The sequence below is a fragment of the Cryptomeria japonica genome, chromosome 11 (genome assembly GCF_030272615.1).
Source record: "Cryptomeria japonica chromosome 11, Sugi_1.0, whole genome shotgun sequence".
Lineage (NCBI taxonomy): Eukaryota > Viridiplantae > Streptophyta > Pinopsida > Cupressales > Cupressaceae > Cryptomeria > Cryptomeria japonica.
Window position 1 is genome coordinate 535943963 of NC_081415.1, and position 21072 is coordinate 535965034.

A 21072-nucleotide genomic window follows, 5' to 3' on the forward strand; every position below is an offset into this window, starting at 1 on the left:
TGATATTCTCCATCAGGATTTCATAACTTCTCCATGTTGCATAGCCTCCAACTTGTCCAATCTCAAATGGATGTCCATCATCTGCTCAAGGATTTTCTCTTTTTGGATCTTCCTTCAGTGTTGCGCTACACACTCAAATGACATCTTCAACATCATCTTTATCTTCTTTTTCAAAGGCACTCACACACACAATTGCCTCCAATTATAGGACTTACACCTACAACAAACTCACTCGCATTTTGACAACAAAACCCTTTATGATACATTCATGTCTCCTTGCATTGACCCTCTAGATCCTTTGAGACACCTACTAGCCAAAAAAAAAATCCATCGAATCATTCCATGCAACTCACACAACTCTCCTCAACATTCCCAATGAACATATCAACTCTAATACCAAAGTGATGTAGCTTTGAGTGGGGTATTGGCAACAAGAAGTCGGGCAACCCAATGAGACAAACTTAGAAATATTGCACTAGCAGCAAAATCAAAATGAAACAAGAAAAAAAAAGTAATAGGAATGAAACCATCATTACAATGATAACTTTATGCTTATCTTAGTCTGAGAGCAATCCAACCAATCATTCAATACAACCAACATCTTATTACAAAGAAAAAGATCATACAACTAATTGCCCAAAATCCTTCAATACAATAGAGAACCTACAACAAACTTCAGGTTCAAATTACTATGGACTCGCAAGATGTTCATTTTCAGAAATAACAAATAATACCCGTAAAATTTGTAAACTCTTCAAGAAACAACATACCAAAGAAAGTTCTCACTACTTTATTAATCAAAAACATACCAAAGAAAGGCCCACACACAACAAAAAGAAACCTGCAAATAAAATGGCCTCTATGGCCAAGTAATCGACCCATTTTGAATGGCCATTGTAAAAAGAAAAATGCTATGAAAACAAACTACAAATTACTAGACATACTGAAATGGACTTCCATGACTATCGTCCCTACTGTGTTTCATTGTGTATTTGATTATATGGATGTATTATCAATGTTTCAATAAGTCTTGATTATGTTGCTTGTGTTCACAATTCCTTTTGTATGAGAATATTAACATAAAATTTAAGTGCCCTAACAATTTGGAATAATCAATATTTTGATTTAACTATACATTACAACTTTATTATTATATGACATGCATTGTACTATCATTAAATGGTCACATTTAATATTGATGGATCAGATTGTCATGAGCTAGATTAGTCAATTGTTGGTCTACCTAAAATGGTCCATAAGTATAGGAATCTAAATTCATGTATTTGAACAAAAATCTTTAGGCCAAGATTTACTAAATTGTAATAAGATTTAGATTTGTGAATAATTCTATAAATTGATTATTCATTCTCCATTTTGGAAGCCATTTAATAATAAGATATTTTTATAACGAGAATACAACAAATTATATAGAAAGGTAAAAAATTGATTTGGTTTTGATATTACTAGCAAGATTCATTTATGTAGTTTTGAATGATACTGCAGACAACACCTCCTAATCATCAATTGATTTAGCGTTTTCAATTCTTTAGAACTTAATGACTAGAAATGTGTATGCCAATGATGTAGTTGTGGATGAATTAATTGAGATTCTCAATCTATTAAGAGGCGTAACACAAGACCAAACTAGATGGAAATTGTCATATGAGCTCTATATCTCTCACATACCTTACATATTAACATAAATACATATAATCAAAATAATGGGATTAATCTATTTTAAATTATCTATATAACATGATAGAACGAGATCTTTAATCCTCTATAGAGCTAGTTATTTCCTAGTCAATATAATAAAACATGGTAGATCAATCTTTTAATTAGTAAGTTATAACTAGCATTAAAATTTATTTGAATAAAGGAAAAGAAATTGCCCAAAGACTCAGCCTACCAATTTTCACACAAACACAACCACCAATATTATTTATCATTTTTCCAAAAGAATTTGCATGCATATCCAACATATTTTTTCTAATTCTCGAGATCAAAATAACATAAATTTAAAAGAAAAATATTTCTATTAAGAAGATTACATCTTGAACCAAATAGAATAGAAAACTAGCAATGAATTGCACCATCCACTTATTGTAGCCTCCACCATCTTTAACCTATTGTGGGAAAATACGATGAATAAAATGCATATTAATGTGAGTAGGAAATTAAAATAACAAATATAATTGCAACGTTCAGATACTGTAGCCTCCAATTCCTTCAGTTATTGTGGGAACATACGATGAATAAAATACATATTAATATCATGGATAACTACCCTGTGCTGATCATGAAGGCTGTTTACAAAGGCAATCAACACTGTAACACAATACATAAGCATTATAATCCATGTTGACAGCCTAAATGAAATCTGTCAGCTAAAAAATTTACAGTGCCCTTGAAAGATAACATTCCACAGTTTTGAAACATGTTTCCAGATCAAGTATATGGACTACTCCAGAGATTGAACACATGCACACCAAAAAGAGCAATCATTGGGTCTTCTGAGCAAGAAATATCGAAGTACCAGAATCAGTGAAAATTTTCACAATTTCTCATTCTACTTTCTTGTCATTTTTTATGGCTTCATGCATCTCTCTGTCATCATAACTTGAAACAACTGCTCCATCTCTCATTTCGAATTCTTTAAGTTTTGAGAAAAATGTTTTTTTTGTCAGTATCAGCATGAAATTTAAATATCTTCGAGGCACTGCTAGTGAATCCTGAATATCTATATTAACATGGGTTGGCGTAAGAATTTTTTAACTTCAGTTCCCAGAATGCTGATTTTATCCTTTTCTGAACATGTTTGTCCATACCATCCCTGATTACTGCAAAAAAGTGACTTATTTTACATGTGAAGAGGACCAATAAACAAAGGCTAACTAATCTTTAACAACACCATCTCTGGCATGACCTGTAAAACATTTTAAGGGATCTATGGTTGATACTTCAGTCTGATTATTTGGTAAAGCTAACTCTGTCAAATGTATGTCTTCCCTGACACATCTGTTGGAAGATGTAGAATACTCCCCTGCATATGAATTCTGAGCTTCTGTACATGATAAAGGAAGCCTTTCTACTAAAACTTCTATGGGTCTGGAACTAGCCTTAGTGATTTCATCAGTGACAAGTTTGATTTCATCAGTGACGAGTTCAAATGAAGCCCTATTTAATTCTTGTTCCATCTGCATTTGACTGTTTTCCATGGGAAACTTGACTAGGATATCCACACTAGACTTGTGAATTACATTTGTGCAACATTTGTTTGTTTCCAAATGCCTTTCCTGCTCCATATTTTCACTGTTGCAACAAACAAAAGCTTCTCCCGTTAATTGTGGCTCTATGCTGCTCTGACCCCCAAATGACCATCGCTGAGACACATGGTCCAATTTGAAATTTGCTGAGGTAGCAGAGAAGAAAGCATTTGAACCCTTTGAGAATATAGAAGTTCCTGAAGTTGCTGAGCGATAATTGAAGGGGTTCGAGTGCTCATTCCTGGAAAAAGGTGAATCCTTAGCAGAATGCAAAACTTTCCATTGAGCAGGAAACTCCAGGTCAGGGAATGGAGAAGAGGGTGCTGATCCAGAAAACCCTGATCTTGGTGATAGAAGACTGCCTGCAGGACTTCCTGGATAAAGTTGGTAAGCAGATAGAAGGTCATTTGTTGCACCATAACCTGAGGATATAAATGGAAAAGAAGAAAATGTTAACCCATGATCTTGGCTAGTTTCTTTTGCATTTGATGAAGACTGAAGCAGGTGTGCAAAAGGTACTTCTGGTGATGGCGGGTTAGTAAGTTGAGCCAACTCAGGTGGTGGTGTAAATGGAGCAGTGGAAGGTTCAGTAGTAAGAGTGGAGAAGACAGGAGGCGAAACCAGTTGAGTCTCATGTGCATATGGTCCAACTGCAAACATATTTGAGATAGGTCTACCAGGTGAACAAGTGGTACCAGACATTGAAGACAAAGGTAAGTACCCAGAGGGGGATGGTATAGTAGATGAATTGCCAGAATTCAAAAATGAAGCTGGTGATGACGGAGGTGCTGATAGTGATGTGGATAAAGTTGTCAGTTGATGAGCACCACCTGCTTGTTGAGCTCCATTTGTGAGAGCTTCTGTTGCATTTCCTTCTTGAACATGATATGCAGGTACGATGCGCTTTGTTCGTTTCTGTGGGCCAAAGCACCAGAAACGACTCCAGTAACCTTTCCATCGTCCATGCTGTAAATCAAGTATAGCACTTTGAATAATTTAGAAAATTGAGCAGATGAACAATTAGCAATTCCATTAGTTTTTGCAAATAAAGCACAAGTGAACATGAATAACTTAAAGAAACATTCGATAAATGAGCTAAAAGAAAAACTGAAAAACGGAACTTATAATCAAACTTTTCTTTTTGCCCATTTCATCCTAAACCGGAGAAAAACAGATCCAATAAAATTTGCTTGCATGAAGGGATGATAAGCAACAAGTTCTGTATCGAAATTTCTTAAGATGAAAAGGTTCGGCACCATATATTTTCATCAAGAGTATGTTAAACAGAATAAAGAACGATAAAATTTCAGAGTTTAGTAGCATTAAGCATACATAAACAACTGTAAAAATAAAACCTAATTACAAGCCAGAAACAGATGATTCAATTTGTTATTTAAAACACAGTATCGTTTTTAACTTTATAAATGTCTACATATTAGAAAATTATGAGCAAAAATGGGTCCTGACCATCAATATACACAAAACCATGTCTACCGTTTACATTCCATGTTATTGCCATTTAATCTTTGTGTGTATTTTTGCCCGTGTGCATGGGCGTGGAATTTCTTGTTGCAGGTGGATGGGAGATGGACAATAAATGAGGGATATCAGAGATTGATACTAAATGCCTAAATATAAGGAACTATAGAACAGATTCTGAAAGTAATAAAAGATAGACTAAGAATATAGTAGGAAATCACGTGCTAAAGACGAGAATGGGTCTTAACTATGAAAATCCCAAAAATACCAGCATCATCTTCATTTTTGGTAGGGATACAAAATGCCCTAAAATCATAGTCCCTCTCTTTACCTCAACAATAGTAGTGGGTTGAATTGTGAACAACCTGAGAAATATGTCTGAAGCTAATAAACAGCCAGCTAAAGACGAGCAAAAGAATATTTTTGATGGTGACTTTATGAAAATCGGCAAACTAAGGCTAAAAAAATATAGCTAGCCTCTTAAAGGCAAGTTTTTCAATTAAAAAACAATTATTTAAAAAAATAATAATTACAAAGACATATTATGATCTCCATATCATCATGTGGTGCATCAACCAATCAAGCAGTTATCAATTACAATACGATTAACAACTATATTCTAAAGCTGATGTTTTACTTCTGTTCAGGTAGGAAACAACACAATCATGGAGGGGGATTTCTGGGCAATATCAGAGCACAAGCATAGTCCGTTTACAACCTTTAAAATGAACTAAAGATAATTCACATCAACTTGTATTGTAAATAATGTGGTTGACAATTATTTGCTTGATACAAATTTCTAGCTTGATTACATGTATGCTAGTTTTTGTATCATATAGAGTGCTTATATTCATCCTTATAATAGTCACACTGAAACTTACAAGTGCAAATGAAGAAAGGAAGGTTTGAATATGTTAGATTTAACTTTGAGAACAAGATTTCAAAATGAGGGAACGTATGAGACCTTTTATTTATTATAAAAATAGTATTATTATATTAATTATAGGAATGTGAAGTTTTATAGTGCATTCTTTCATCCATAGAAACATTTGATATTAACAGGCTGTCTAAGTTCTAGCTATTAATAAGTTATTTTCTATAGTTTTTCCTTATCTAACGGTCAACAATATGAAGGTTTGTTTGGTCAACTCCTGTTGATAAGCGAACCAAATTTTGATATTTTCTTTGGCTCTATGACTCATAATAATTTACTTTGGACTCCTGATTGTACTTAACCCGAATTCCTAGAAATACTGCCATAATAGTTAACAATGGTGTAATACGAGCCCCCTTACTATCCTGAGATACATTTGAAAAATGGAATATTGCACTACTGACAAATCTACAATGTTTAGATAAGCTTCGACCAGCAGTTGTGTCATATAATATATATTTTTCCTTTAGCAAACTTTTTATCTTATCTCACACCATAATGTTGTTTCTTTTATTCAATATTTTAAATAACATGCAATGGATATCAGATCGTAGTCCTTTTGAACCATTATATAAATAGAAACATTTGGTACAATGATTCAAGTGATGTTACAGGTGCTGAAGGGTAGAAATGTAATGCACTTCGCTTGCAACCTTTTTACATTTGATGTCTTTGATTCAGTGAAAATTCTATGCTTTTTCTAACTTCAAATTTGGTTATAAATATTGGACAACCATCGGCAGTGAATTAATTGATGGAATGATTCTTGGACATTTGTCTGATGTTGTTGCTTCTTGTGAGGAAACTCTTTTTTTGATAATCAAACAATTAAATCTCAGATAAAGGATGTGGAGGCCTGGGAATGAAACGCAGATGAATGTTAACAAAATGAAATGGACAGGAAATTAAACAAGAAGCAAGTATTCATACAAATTGTGATATAATGTACATAATTATTAATATGAGATGACTGTTCAGTTCATCTTCAAGATGACTGTTTAGCTTCCAGTGTATCTAGGAAACGTAAAATATAAAATATTATTCCACTAGGTTTCCCCACAACTGGGATTATGTACAATAGCGTTACAGGATGATGTAACAGAAAACAGAAAATACATAAAAGAGATACTATTCAATTAATGTCTCCCAACAATGACCAGGGCCTCTATATTTCCACATGACAATGACAACATTTACCAAAGTGTCATGTGCTGCTCTAGGCAAATTTTGAAAATCACACAGGACCATATCAAATACTCTGCGGAATAATGGAAATGCTTTGTAGACTATATTGCCAGTAGCAGGAGTGTATCTGAACCCTCAACCTTGCCTCTGATTCAAACCCTCAATCTTTCTTATGCTGAATTCAAACAAGCACACAGGATAGGACTAGACATTATGGGAAACATGAAACAACTGGAAGAGTATTTTCTCGTGAGAATAGAGGATGAATAGCCTGCTCTGAAACCAATGTAGGCCTGGGAATGAAATGCATATGTAAGATTAACAAAATGAAATGGACTACATTAAAGAAGAAGCAAGTATTCAATAAATCTCATATTCCATTCACGCAAAATGTGATAAGATGTACATATTTATCAACATGAAGTGACTGTTCAATTCATCTTCTAGATAACTGTTCGATTTCTAGTGTATCTTGAAATTAATAATATAAAATATTATTCTACTAGATTTGACTACACCTAGGAATCTAGGATTATGTACAAAAGTGTTACAGGATGATTGATGTAAGAGAAAACAGAACATACGTAAAGGAGATACTAATCAATCAATATCTGTCATGTCCCCTTTCTAGAGTGGACATCGGAGACGGAGGAGTTGGCCTATCATTGGAGTCTCATAGGCTAGCAGAGGTTGATTGGGACTCATTCAGTGCATATAGTGATTGGATTTTGGCTTTACAGGCAGTTTGGAGCCAGTTTGGAGCAGTTCCTAGATTTTAGGGGGTATCCCTAAATTTTAGGAGGTCGTGACAGTTGCCAGTCGTGAGGTTATTCATGACCTTTTAGATGGTTTCAGTTTCAAAGAGATTGGGCTTGTTTCCTAAATTTTAGGAACATCCCTAGATTTTAGGGATGAGACTACCAGTGAATCCTTGATTTCCGACTTCAGTCACAGACAGGTGACAGGATGATTTTAGGGTTTGTAATGTCAGTTGGGCATTTTGTGGCTATTTGGGTTATATTTTTAATATTTCCTAAGTTAGCGTTTAATAATTAAATAAGGCTAAGTTGTTAGCCATTTTGGAGTAATAAGGGGATTTTTGGTCTCATCTGGATGCGCATCCTATTGTGTGATAGCTCGTTGGAAAGATCTTGAAATTCTTTAAATCTTTCTCTTTGGTCTCAGGGCAATTCAGTGAGCGGATTTCTGTCTATGGGGAAAAAGGTCATTTTCTAGTAACATGACCACTTTAAAATAAGAAATTATAACATTTCCACTAGACCACGCCACTTGGAGACAATTAGGGTTCGATTTGCAATTGAGAGGGGTTATAAGGGGATAGGAGCTTCATTCTATGATTATCTTTTACACATTTTACATCTTGGATTTGAGATTTGGCTCTGGAAGAGCTTTTCAGCATCTGGGACGCCAACCCCAATGCCTTGCCTGTTTGGGACGTAGCCCCCAATACAGTGGTTTGGATTTGTTTGCAGCTATTAGCATCTTGGAGATTGTACAGCATTCTTTCTGGAGGTTCAGCAATTCTGACAGAGTTCAACGTGGGGTTTGGGGTTTCTAACCAGCTGGGTGTACTTGGCAGCCGTACGGCTGTACCTGGCAGCCACTTTCCTTCCCACGTGCAGCACTTGGAGGGCTGGAATCTTGCCACAACTTCATTCCTAGTTATGTTACTCTTTCAGCATCCAGGTTGGAATTATTCCTGATTGTAATCTTCCTGAAATTATTAGAAATCTTCATCTGGTCAAATATTTGATTTTATATTCAGAAATCTGCCTTGAATCGAATTTGTTTTGGCTGTATATGAACTTCATTTTCAGTACTTTGTTCATGTACTTGTACTTCATTATTTACTTGTTGAAAAATCATCAAAATACAAAAAGAATTCAACCCTTCTGCAACTTCTGTCTATTTCTGAAAGAAAATATTAATAAGCAGGAAAAATCAATTTAAATAAATAAAAATTACAGCAGATTGGTAAAAGAGATCCATCAGGGATCTTTCAGTGGTATCAGAGCTTTGATCTTGCCAGCCTGTTGGGTGAAGATCAAGAGTTCTAATTCAGATTTGAGTTTAGTTTGGTTGAAAATCAAATTGGACATCATGACAGGGTTGTTTAGAAATAAACAAGCAGGAAAAGAATTTGAACAAACACCTTCAAGGAGTTCCAGACAGTCTAAGGGTACAACTCCTTCAACAAGTACAAGGAGAAGGTCTCCTGCCAAGACATTCAATGATATAGTTATGAACAACTATGATAAGTATTGCTCTCTTCCTAAAAAGATACGTGACCACCTTTCCTTCACACAATTCATGGGTGTACCAGTTGAAGATGACTTGATGTTTTCAAGTCCACGTCATCAACCAAGAACAAAACAAGAGTCAATTGAGAGCAAGGGAAGCAAAGGAAGAGGAGCAGATATGATGTTTACCAGTGAGATTGGTAGGAAACTATTTGAAGATTTTGAGAGACATGTAGATCCAATTGGTGCCTCTTTGGTTGGTTACAACGCTGTCCCATCATTTTTGGTGGAAGATGTGAAGGAAGAGTTTGTAACTTCAAGCAATACACAAGACATTCATGAGAGGTTTGATGAGTTTTCAGATTGCCCAAAGACTGATTTTGAATCAGCAATTGATGAAGAACATGAGGTTGAAATGGACAGCGTAAGTTTGGATTCATTTGTCACACTACTTCCTCTTCTCAATTGGGAAGACCATGAGGAAAGTCGAAATTTAATGGTGTGTAGTGAATCCAAAGATTTGTCACCACAGTATGATCATAATTCTGAAGTCCATAACAGCAGTGACATAACTTATCTCCCTCAAGATATGACAGCCTTTGGTCATGAAGAGAATAGAGATTTGCATTCTACATTTGCGGGTGCTTATGGTACAAGCATGGGTTATGCTGATGCAAATAATACAACTCACCATAAGTCTGATTTTGTGTACTTTGGGGCAGCTGATATAAAACATTGCCAAAAGTTGAACGAAGATTGGTTACATAGAGCTGCCCAAGCAAAAACGCTTGCTGCCCAAGCAAGACACCACCTCCAAAGAGTCAAAGAGCGTCACAATCGGTTAGATGATGCAAGGATACAAAGAGAATCATCCATTAGATCTTTATTTCTTCCAAGGGAAGAAAAGGACAGCGAAGATATATTGAATGGAAATAGAAATCAGTTTGATTTTCTGAGTTTGATCAGCAATTTTCCTTCATCTAATGAGTCAAATTTGAAACCTTGCATTGAGAACATTCAAGTTGGGAAGACTAGGTGTGAAGTTTATGAGTTGTTAGGTGGCATTCATAGTGGACCAGCCACTGAAGGTTTATCCATGTTGCAGAACAAAAGCATCTACTATTCATTTGTGGACTTGTCACCTCTTTCATATGATAGGGCAGCGATGTACTTGTTAATTGGTGACTCAGTTTTCTTAGATGTGATAGTGGGCTATGAAGATCAGCGTGTAAGAGACTATATTTGGTGCATGGCTAAACAATATATTTATTTGGCATCCTCCAATGAAGACATACTAACTTGTGGAGAAATTGGGCAAGTTGCAGCCGCTGATCAAAGGTTTTGGAGAGGTTTCCATCACACTTTGCTTGTTGGAAATTGTCTTATTGATGGGTCCATTTCAACATTGAAGATTGGTGGTATTTATGGTTTCATAGTGGCTATAGAGAGACACGGTATCGACGATGCCTCTTACTATCATTGTCTCTTCATGACAGATGGATGTGGATTTTATTTTATTTGGGATCCAGGTGTTGATTCATTTGATACAGCGTCTTATAGGGATTATAGTATGTTGCTCCAGATATTAAGATTATATGGCACTTATATCAGAGGAGAGCAGCAGGAGCAGTTTATGTCCTACAGGTGGTTTGTGTGGGATCATGGTATAGACATGTGTAGTACCTTCCTTTCGTGGATCCTACATGGGTTGCTTCACTCCAGATGTATAGATGTAGTCGTGGGTGTACAATGGTTGTTGACACTTGGACGGTATGTTCGGAATATCACGAGGATGGAGCTGGAGTTTACCCACTATCCATCTCAGTTTATCGAGCAGAGTGGGACGACAGTTGATCCACAGGTTGATTGTCATCAGCTAGCTGGCGTGGATGAGTTATGTGATGTTACTCCTAGTGAGTACTTTGAGCCAGTTGATGTGGCAATTTCACCTGATTCTCTAGACAGGGTGATTGTTTCATTGCTAGTTGGTGATTACATATTTTTAGATGCCAACTTGGACAGTGATGATTTTAGTCAGTATTATATATTGTCTAGTGAGTTGGCATTAGATCTTCCGGCACATCAGCAGCAGTGTGTGGCAGTTGTGTGTCACTTGTGTCAGATGGGGTCAGATCACAGAGGGTCTTCCATGGATTGGCATTCATTGGATATTATGACGGATGTTATGCATGTTGGTGATCACAGACACACTAGTGGTCTTGGCATTTATGGATATTTGATCTATGGAGATGATATAGTTTTCCATTGCTCACTTGAGGTATTCAGCGGGAGCTATGCTTCGCTCTGGGACCCAGACAGTGTTGATTTGACAGCACAGGTGCTTCAGCATTTTGAGGAGCCATTCCAAACCGGGGCATTGCATGTTGTTTATATCAGAGATGAGCAGCAGTTACATGCAATGATTTGTTTACATCTTATTTGGGATGGTGGAGGATTGGTGTTTCAGTTGCTTGTGGGCAAGCAACTCCGAGAGGGGAGGCTTGTCATGTCCCCTTTCTAGAGTGGACATCGGAGACGGAGGAGTTGGCCTATCATTGGAGTCTCATAGGCTAGCAGAGGTTGATTGGGACTCATTCAGTGCATATAGTGATTGGATTTTGGCTTTACAGGCAGTTTGGAGCCAGTTTGGAGCAGTTCCTAGATTTTAGGGGGTATCCCTAAATTTTAGGAGGTCGTGACAGTTGCCAGTCGTGAGGTTATTCATGACCTTTTAGATGGTTTCAGTTTCAAAGAGATTGGGCTTGTTTCCTAAATTTTAGGAACATCCCTAGATTTTAGGGATGAGACTACCAGTGAATCCTTGATTTCCGACTTCAGTCACAGACAGGTGACAGGATGATTTTAGGGTTTGTAATGTCAGTTGGGCATTTTGTGGCTATTTGGGTTATATTTTTAATATTTCCTAAGTTAGCGTTTAATAATTAAATAAGGCTAAGTTGTTAGCCATTTTGGAGTAATAAGGGGATTTTTGGTCTCATCTGGATGCGCATCCTATTGTGTGATAGCTCGTTGGAAAGATCTTGAAATTCTTTAAATCTTTCTCTTTGGTCTCAGGGCAATTCAGTGAGCGGATTTCTGTCTATGGGGAAAAAGGTCATTTTCTAGTAACATGACCACTTTAAAATAAGAAATTATAACATTTCCACTAGACCACGCCACTTGGAGACAATTAGGGTTCGATTTGCAATTGAGAGGGGTTATAAGGGGATAGGAGCTTCATTCTATGATTATCTTTTACACATTTTACATCTTGGATTTGAGATTTGGCTCTGGAAGAGCTTTTCAGCATCTGGGACGCCAACCCCAATGCCTTGCCTGTTTGGGACGTAGCCCCCAATACAGTGGTTTGGATTTGTTTGCAGCTATTAGCATCTTGGAGATTGTACGGCATTCTTTCTGGAGGTTCAGCAATTCTGACAGAGTTCAACGTGGGGTTTGGGGTTTCTAACCAGCTGGGTGTACTTGGCAGCCGTACGGCTGTACCTGGCAGCCACTTTCCTTCCCACGTGCAGCACTTGGAGGGCTGGAATCTTGCCACAACTTCATTCCTAGTTATGTTACTCTTTCAGCATCCAGGTTGGAATTATTCCTGATTGTAATCTTCCTGAAATTATTGGAAATCTTCATCTGGTCAAATATTTGATTTTATATTCAGAAATCTACCTTGAATCGAATTTGTTTTGGCTGTATATGAACTTCATTTTCAGTACTTTGTTCATGTACTTGTACTTCATTATTTACTTGTTGAAAAATCATCAAAATACAAAAAGAATTCAACCCTTCTGCAACTTCTGTCTATTTCTGAAAGAAAATATTAATAAGCAGGAAAAATCAATTTAAATAAATAAAAATTACAGCAGATTGGTAAAAGAGATCCATCAGGGATCTTTCAATATCTCCCAATGATGACCAGGGCCTCTATATTTCCACATGATGATGACAACATTTACCAGAGTGTCTGGTGCTGCTCTAGGTAAAAAAGTTCTCTTTTAGGCCCCATATTTTATATTTTTCTTAATTTTGTTAGATTTCTTGTGAAATTTGATGCAAAACCTTGGTTTTTCCCTTGCAATTGAACATCTAAGTTTATTGGTGTATGCAGTTACCATTTATACATTGTTTCCACCAAGCTTGTTCCTTTGGCGAAATACATGCTACAATGGTAAGAAAATTTTTACAGAAAGAATCTTGTATTTCTGTGGTGTTTGTCTCATTGTTCTATTAGATCTTTGGATGCCTTCCACAATTTGTTTTATGTTTTCCATTAGTTATATGGGTTGTAAGTTATGTTACCCTGAGTTTCCGGGATGGGGACGACAGGGAATGGAAGTACGCATTTCCAGGACGGTGATTTTTTTTGTCAATTTTGGGGACAGCTAGGGGACGGCAAAGGGAACAGCTATATAAAAATATGGAAAATTTAAATATTTAGGGAAATTTAAAATATTCATATGAAAACATGGATAAAACATGCATATATATATTATAGAACCTTAACATATAAGAACCAACAGAGTTCTTATGGCAAATTTGTGTTAAATTGAGAGTCAAAGTCGAATTGGTTATAGAATTCATTGTCAAAATTCACTGTCTATATGCAGAATTATGGGGTCGTCCCCTAGGAGTCCCCTGTCCCCCGGACGGAGATGCTTGAAAAAAATACTAGGGACGCGTCCCAGGGTAACGTAGGTTGTAAGTGATTCCCACTATTGAAATTTAGTTGTCCACCTAATTTTTGAAAGATATATTTTTCCAATTCTTGTAAGCATAGTGCCCTAGGAAGTTAGTGAAAAAGTCAATGGATGCAATTTTCCTTGTAATACCTGATATTAGTAGTTAAAGCTTCATGTCGGGCATTTTCTTTCCTTTGTAAACATAGTCCCCTAGGAAGTGAGTGACAAAGTATATGGATATGATTTTCCTCATAATACCTAACATTGATAGTTAAAGCTTCATGTCAGGCAGTTTCTTCACTTTGTAAACTTGGCACTTATCCTACTTATTTAGTTCCTGTTCCTACAATATGTGTTCTATGGTGATTTGTAAAATGTTAGAGATACTCTCTTAGCAATCACCAACTACATATTCTATAATATATTTGTTAACTCTACACAAAACCTTCTATCAACCGAATTCTTACTCTAAATTACCTATAAGTTCAGTTTTAAATGACCAACAATGCAAGAAAACACGGAAAAAAGATCTCTCTCACATCCATACAAGTGCAAACAAACCATGAATAAGGAATGAACATGCAGTTACACCTTGATAAACCCACAAAAGCAAAGAAAACTCCAAAAGAGTGAGCCCATGCTCCTCATGCCACTAATATCCAGTCAATTACAAGTGTTTAAAATGTCACTAGGACAAACTGGACCATTTCAGCAAGTACAACAAGATCCAAACACCTGCAAAATCGTCACTGCACCATGGACACCCTATTCTTCCTCTTGCAATAGTCAAATTGAACACACATAAAGATAGAACTGAGAGCCAAGCTTTGTGCCAATATGAAGTTTAAAAATCAAAAAGCTGATCTAAGAAATTAAACCCTTCAAATTCCACATTCTATCCTCTTTGTACAAAACTTGCACCCCTAATTACACAGCAAAAGCATAGCAAAGTAAAATTGCATATGAAATTCAATCACACAAGTTTAAAACAGGAAAGACAACAAATTAAAAAATGCTAAAATGCTCATAAAAACACAAAAAAAGATCTGTAATTGTTCTTTCATGCCAAATAGAATACATAGGTGTGACTCGCGTAAGTCCTAAAGGTTTTTGTTTTAAAAGAAAGCCAAAAGCTTATATTTTATATGCAATTTTAAGAGGGTGTGTCATTTGCCAGGTTGACCCAGCTTTGACTGAGTGTTGACCAAATCTACAATAACCTGGTCTTGCTGTTCCGACTCAGCATGGACTGCAGCCTGGGTGGTGTTTGCTAATGTCTAACTACATGTAAATCCTGATAATTGCTACTATGCTACCACTTGATGACTTTTGGCAATCACCAAACCACCATAATGGTTATGCAAAGTTGCAAACACCACATGAACAACTAATGGTTTCACAGCCATTCATTTTTTTCATTTTCAATATCTGATGTCATATTTTCTTACGGCTCACCCGCTTGAGATTCTCTGGATTACCCCAAGGCTTCTACAACCAGAGAACAAATGTCATAGCTTCTGAAACAGTATTCTAGAGAGAACACATGTAACCATAGTCTTGAGAGAACTTAATTGGAAACGACATCAACTAACCCAATGGTCATACTACTTGGATCCATTTTTTTCGATCACACTTCCCCACTGAGGAGGCTCAAAGATCTTGCAAGGAAATTTCTTCCTCATCTCCTCCTTGGATACCACTTTGCCTTGCTTTGTAGCTGCCTCTTCAACCCCACTAACCACATCTCATTCTCTCCTCTTCTCAACCTCCTCACTTACTTGTCCAACACATCACCCTCCAACTATTCTTGGCTACTAGGATTAAATCATCAAGGGAAGGCAACAATAGGTCATCTTCTTCATCAAGCATAGAAGGCCCAAACAAATAGATAATCTCAACAATTTGTACATATTCATGTGGGGAGGTAAGTCAATCTGAAAAACATTAGCTCTCACCTGTTTCAATACCTAAAACAGTTCATACCTCATTGGTTTGTGTAATGTACCTGAAATTTGAAATACACTAGAAGACAAAGGACACTAGAAAACAAAATACACTAGACGACAAAACATAGTAAAAGACAAAATAATTAGAAGGGATGCGTGATTTCATAGCCCAGCCTTAAGTAAGAATTATCAAAGGGCACCAGGAGTGAAGTAAAAAACGGTGATTATGATTAATATTAAGGTAGCGATTAAGATGCTACAAAGACAGTAATAAAGGTTAACAAAAGACAGCAAATAGTTAGTTCATTTACATCAATAAACATTAATATATTAATAAACATTGACTGGTTGATTAGTCAATGATTTGCTTAAGGAGAAACATAAAACAGTACTTATTTCCAAAGATGGAAAACTCAGTTGGGACTCGCGAGTCTGACAGCGCGCCAAGTCAACTCAACACGGACTCGCAAGCAGCATCCCAGCGAGCCTCCTCCCAAGACTCCTGAGTTTTAGCGTGTGACTCGCGTAAGTCCTAGGTCAGGACTCACAAGTCCTGAGCTAGGACTCTTGCAGCAGAGTAAAAATGCCCAGCAAGATAAAAACCCATAAAGTTGATGATTTTTTTCGTTTCTTTCTGCTCCTTGGTGTGCAAAACAGGTCTGAATTGTGAAGTTACATTAGAAGAGGAAAGAGGAGGATGTAAACATTTATTTTGACATTAACTTATATGTAAACATTTATAAACTTATAGTTATGATGCTGTTATTATGTTATACATTTGAAAGTTTGAAAGTTGAAACTTGGAACTATGAGTATGATCATTGATTATGATTCATGAATAATGAAATTTGAAATTTTGAGTGTTTGAAGATCATATGACCTGTGTATGTTTGAATTATGGCTCTTATGTTCTCTAAATGCATTAATTTGTTTTTGTTTTTTTGTAGAACTACAGTTTTCTTTTTTGCCGAGTCCTAGCTGAGTTTTTTGCCGAGTCCCGAGTCCGAGGCCTATTTTGGACTGCCGAGTCTGCGGCAAGTCTGTGTTTTCAAACTTTTCTTATTTCTAAGGACGAGGCATCGAATAGTTTGAAGAGGCACCATACTTGGGAAGGTGGTGACCATGGTTCAAGACACAAACTTTTACTTCCCCTTGAGGGACATATAAACCAGATCAGCATTCAAGGAAGAGGCAAGCAATCCAGATTAGAAAATTTATCCAGCAATTAACTGAAGAAAGGACAAAAATCAAATAAGATCAAATATACATAAATAAGTATATATACAGAAAATTGTCTTATTTATAAGACTTCACGATTTTCTGTGGCATTAAAAGAATAAATGTATTAGGCATAAAATAAGATACATCGGTCCATGGATGAGGAACAGAACAGAAATAATGTCAATAAGATTTATATTTGTTAATAATAGGGAAATCAAATTTATATGACAGTTATGATTAATTTCATGAGGGTAAGTTGGTATTGTTAGGGAAACGCAGTAGTAATTCAGAATTCCATCCCAAAATATATGAGCCCTAAGAGGTGGTATGGATGGGTGTTCCTGAAACCCTTGGGCCTATTTGTGGAGGTGGTTTCCTAGCACCCTAACAAGTAATTCCCCATCCACTATTAGGGTTGATGATTAGGAAAGGAATAAGGATTGGGGGCTAAAATATGGTAATTATCACTTGTATTATGAATATTAATTGTTCCTTAGTATTAATAATCTAATTTAAGGCATAATGATATATGTTAATTACTGGAAAACAGGCAGCCTCCTAGTAAAGGACATTACAGCTTGAGCTTTTGGCTGGTCCTTGGAGCCTTTCATTTCCTAAGTATACCCAAACATGATCTCAAACCTTGAACTTATGTTCCAAATAAAGTTGGTCATGTTGCCTCTAGTACCTAGCTTGAGACTAATTTTCTCCTAAACTCAGAGATGAAAATATTGAATCTTATCAATGAACTGTTTGGTCTTGCTGACCTATCCACATTCTTAGACTTATCTTGTGACTATCACAAAGCAACGTTAAAGAGACTAGGAAGCATGAAACCAAAACATGCCTGAAATGCTGACAACCTTGTGGATGTGTAGACTTCCCTATTGTATGAATGATGCATATATGCCAAATTGCAGTCCCATACCTTACAAAATCTCTCATTACACACCCTCAGGAATTGTACCAAGGTGCTGTTCATCACTTCCATTTGTCCATCAATTTGGGGTCGCAAGAATGTAGAACACTTCAACCAAGTGTCCATCTTCTTGCCAAGTGTGTATCAAAACTCCCCAAGAATCTAGCATCAAATTAACCCGCATAAGAAGAAAACAACTCAGCTGCTTCACAGCCCTCAAGAGTTTTCTTGCACTGTGGGAGCATACACATTTTACTAAATTAGTCTACCACCACAAATAAGTTGTCATGCCCTCTCTTGGACATTCTTGAACATGAGTAGGCCTCCTACAAAGTCCATGGAGATGCTCTCCCATGGACTTGAAGGTACAGGCAGTGGTTGATACAAGCCCAAGTTGTGGTGACTTGGCTTGCTTATGCAAAACAATTTTCAGCCTTCAATGTACTTAGAAACATCCACTTCCATACGGGGCCAATACACATACCTTTTATGATTTGCCAAAGTTTTTGCTAAACATAAACCACTTAAACATTTTGGGGTATAAACCTCACGCTACACATAAATGACTTAAAATTTTGGAGCATGAGCCACACAAGAAAAGCAACCTTTCTTTTGGTACACAAAGTTTCCCCATTTGTAAAGCAACCCTTCCTCAAGGAAACGGTTTACGTTTCTCATAGTTTGCTTGTATATATCATTAAAATCCTTATCATCCTAATGATCTTCATCTTCAAAAAGGGTTCCAACTGAGAGAGAGTACTCACTTTGTAAAGAAGAGGTGGTCCAGACAACACATATCCACCTTATTTGTCGCACCTTGCTTGTACTTGACCATCAAGTGGAATTGTTGGAGGAATCCCATCCACTTCTCATGCCTTGCTTGCTGAAGTTTAGTTGGTGCTGGCAAATATTCAAGAGGCTGATGATCCATGTGGACAACTGTCTTTTTGTCCATCAAGTAGTGTTTCCACTTTTTCACCATTTACACTAGCACACACAACTCTGTCATACATGCAATAGCTTTGGACTGTCCCTCTAAAAAGCTCTTAATGATAAGTGATAACATATAGGCTTTCCTCCTTGCAACAAAACAGCCCACAATGCAAAATTATTGGCATTTGTTTCCACTTCAAACAGTTGTTGGAGGTTAGCAAAGCAAAAACTTGTGTATGGCTGATATTAGAAAAATCAAAAACTTGTGTATTAGCCTATTAGGCTTTCCTCAAAAGCTCTTTGCTGTTTATTACTCCAACAAAAACACTTTCCAGTCCCTATTATTGCGTGAATTGGAGCAGCAATCTAGGAGAAAGATTTGAAAAATTTATGCATCTATTGGACAGCCCCAACAAAATTTCATGTTTCAGTGATAGTAGAAGGTCTTGGCAAACTCACAATGACCTCTCTCTTAGGGGGGATCAATTTTAATCTCTCCAATTACCCACCACATAGACAAGTGATGCTCAATGCAAACTCAAATTTCTTTTCATTCAACAACTTACTCTCTTTCAAAATTTGTAGAACTTGCTTGAGATGAAATACATAATCTTCATATGTGCTGCTAAAAACAAGGATATCATCCAAATATTAATAACACGAGATTGTATGGGTATATTAAGTATCTCATTCATCAACCTCATGAAGATAACTAGAGCATTAGATAAGCCCAAATGGTAGAACAAATCACTCAAATAGCCTTTGCCTAGTCTTGAAAGAAGTTTTCCAGTATCTTCTTCTTTTGCACTCACTTGGTGATATACACATTTGAGACCACTTGTACAAACACTTAGCATGCTAAAGTTAATCCAGGAGATCATCTATTCGAAGTAGAGGTTACCTATGATTGATGGTGACCTTGTTCAACACTCTATAATGAATGCAAATATGCCAAGTTTCATTTTTAGGCACCACCACTGTGGAAGATCCACGAGGCAAAGTACTAAGTATTATAACTCCCTGCTCAATGAGAGTTTTCAGCTGCATTTTCACAAAAGGTAAATTTGCTATTAGCATTGTTTCACCTCTTGGCTTGAAAAGCACTCACCATGGATAGTTTGGACCTACCCACATATGAGTTTAGAGTTAAATCATTGCCATTCAAACATATCCAATACTGATTATTTCTTCTAAATATATGGCATCCCAAATTTAGAGATAAAGACTCCCAAAGATGCCACAAACATCCAATGGTATCACATCCACAGCTACCTCATCTCTAAATTCTAGGTTATGTCCAAACTTAAGTTTGCATTGCTAGGTGACTAAAAGATCCACTCCTATTTCAACCACCCCAAAGAATATGAATTTAGAGGATATTCAGTCTTCAAACCAAGCTCAACAACCAGCTTTTGTGAAATCAAATTTGGTTGAGACTTGAGAGCATCTGTCAAAGAGAGCATCTCTATTTCCCCTTTCACTTGAATTTTATTTGGAAAACTTTGGTAAGTTTTTCATCTTGAGACCCATCATTTACTATGTGCGCACCCTTACGAAGTGTTGCACATGACAAAATCCCATCAATATAAGAGTCGCAGTCTATCTTTTCCTTTGCTCACATAGTTGACATTCTTGTCATTCTTCTTCTTGTTTATTGAAGATGCCAACTCTGGATGCAACTTCCAACACCTCTCTTCCATATGGCCATTTCCCAGAATGAGAGCAACAGCATTTCTCCATGTTCTTGACCTTTCAATTGACAGTTGTAGTGACATTCTTTTTGCTTTTTCATTTTCCCTTATCATCAACTTGCTGCCGTCCTTTACCCTGCTATTTCTGAGTGTATGACTTGCTTCTTTTGTTGTCAAACTCCAAATAATGTGTTTGAGTACACGCTTCATTGATATCCTTTGGTTTGGCTATCAAAACAGAACAAACCACCCTCCTATGCATTTCATGAGCACTTCGCAGTTCATGAAATCCTTTCCCAATTGAGCCGACTTTCTTTCTGAACTCACTTGTGTACTCTTGTACACTTTGACCTTGTCTTTGTCTGAAATAATGCCATTGTGTTACTCTCTCTCCTTCATAGCAAATGGTTTAGAACTGTTTCTTGCCCAAACCTTTGAGGCCCTCCCACTTGGAGATTGGTGACACATTAGGAAATCGAAAAGTTCAAAAGAGTGAGCATAGCTTTCAAACCGAGTGAAATATACCTCCATTTGAGAAACCCA

General features: G+C 36.7%; 1 protein-coding gene across 2 annotated transcripts in view; it reads right to left on the reverse strand.

Annotated features, from left to right (window-relative positions):
• Nucleotides 1–2172: 2172 nt before the first annotated feature.
• Nucleotides 2173–21072, reverse strand: part of LOC131066476 (uncharacterized protein At1g76660) — a 29112-nt gene continuing 10212 nt past the window's right edge. For both annotated transcript variants that reach the window (XM_058001245.2, XM_058001246.2), the window contains exon 3: nt 2173–4232. In XM_058001245.2, the coding sequence (XP_057857228.2) occupies nt 2895–4232 (1338 nt within the window). In that variant the 3' untranslated portion in view covers nt 2173–2894. The remainder of the gene's footprint in view (nt 4233–21072) is intronic.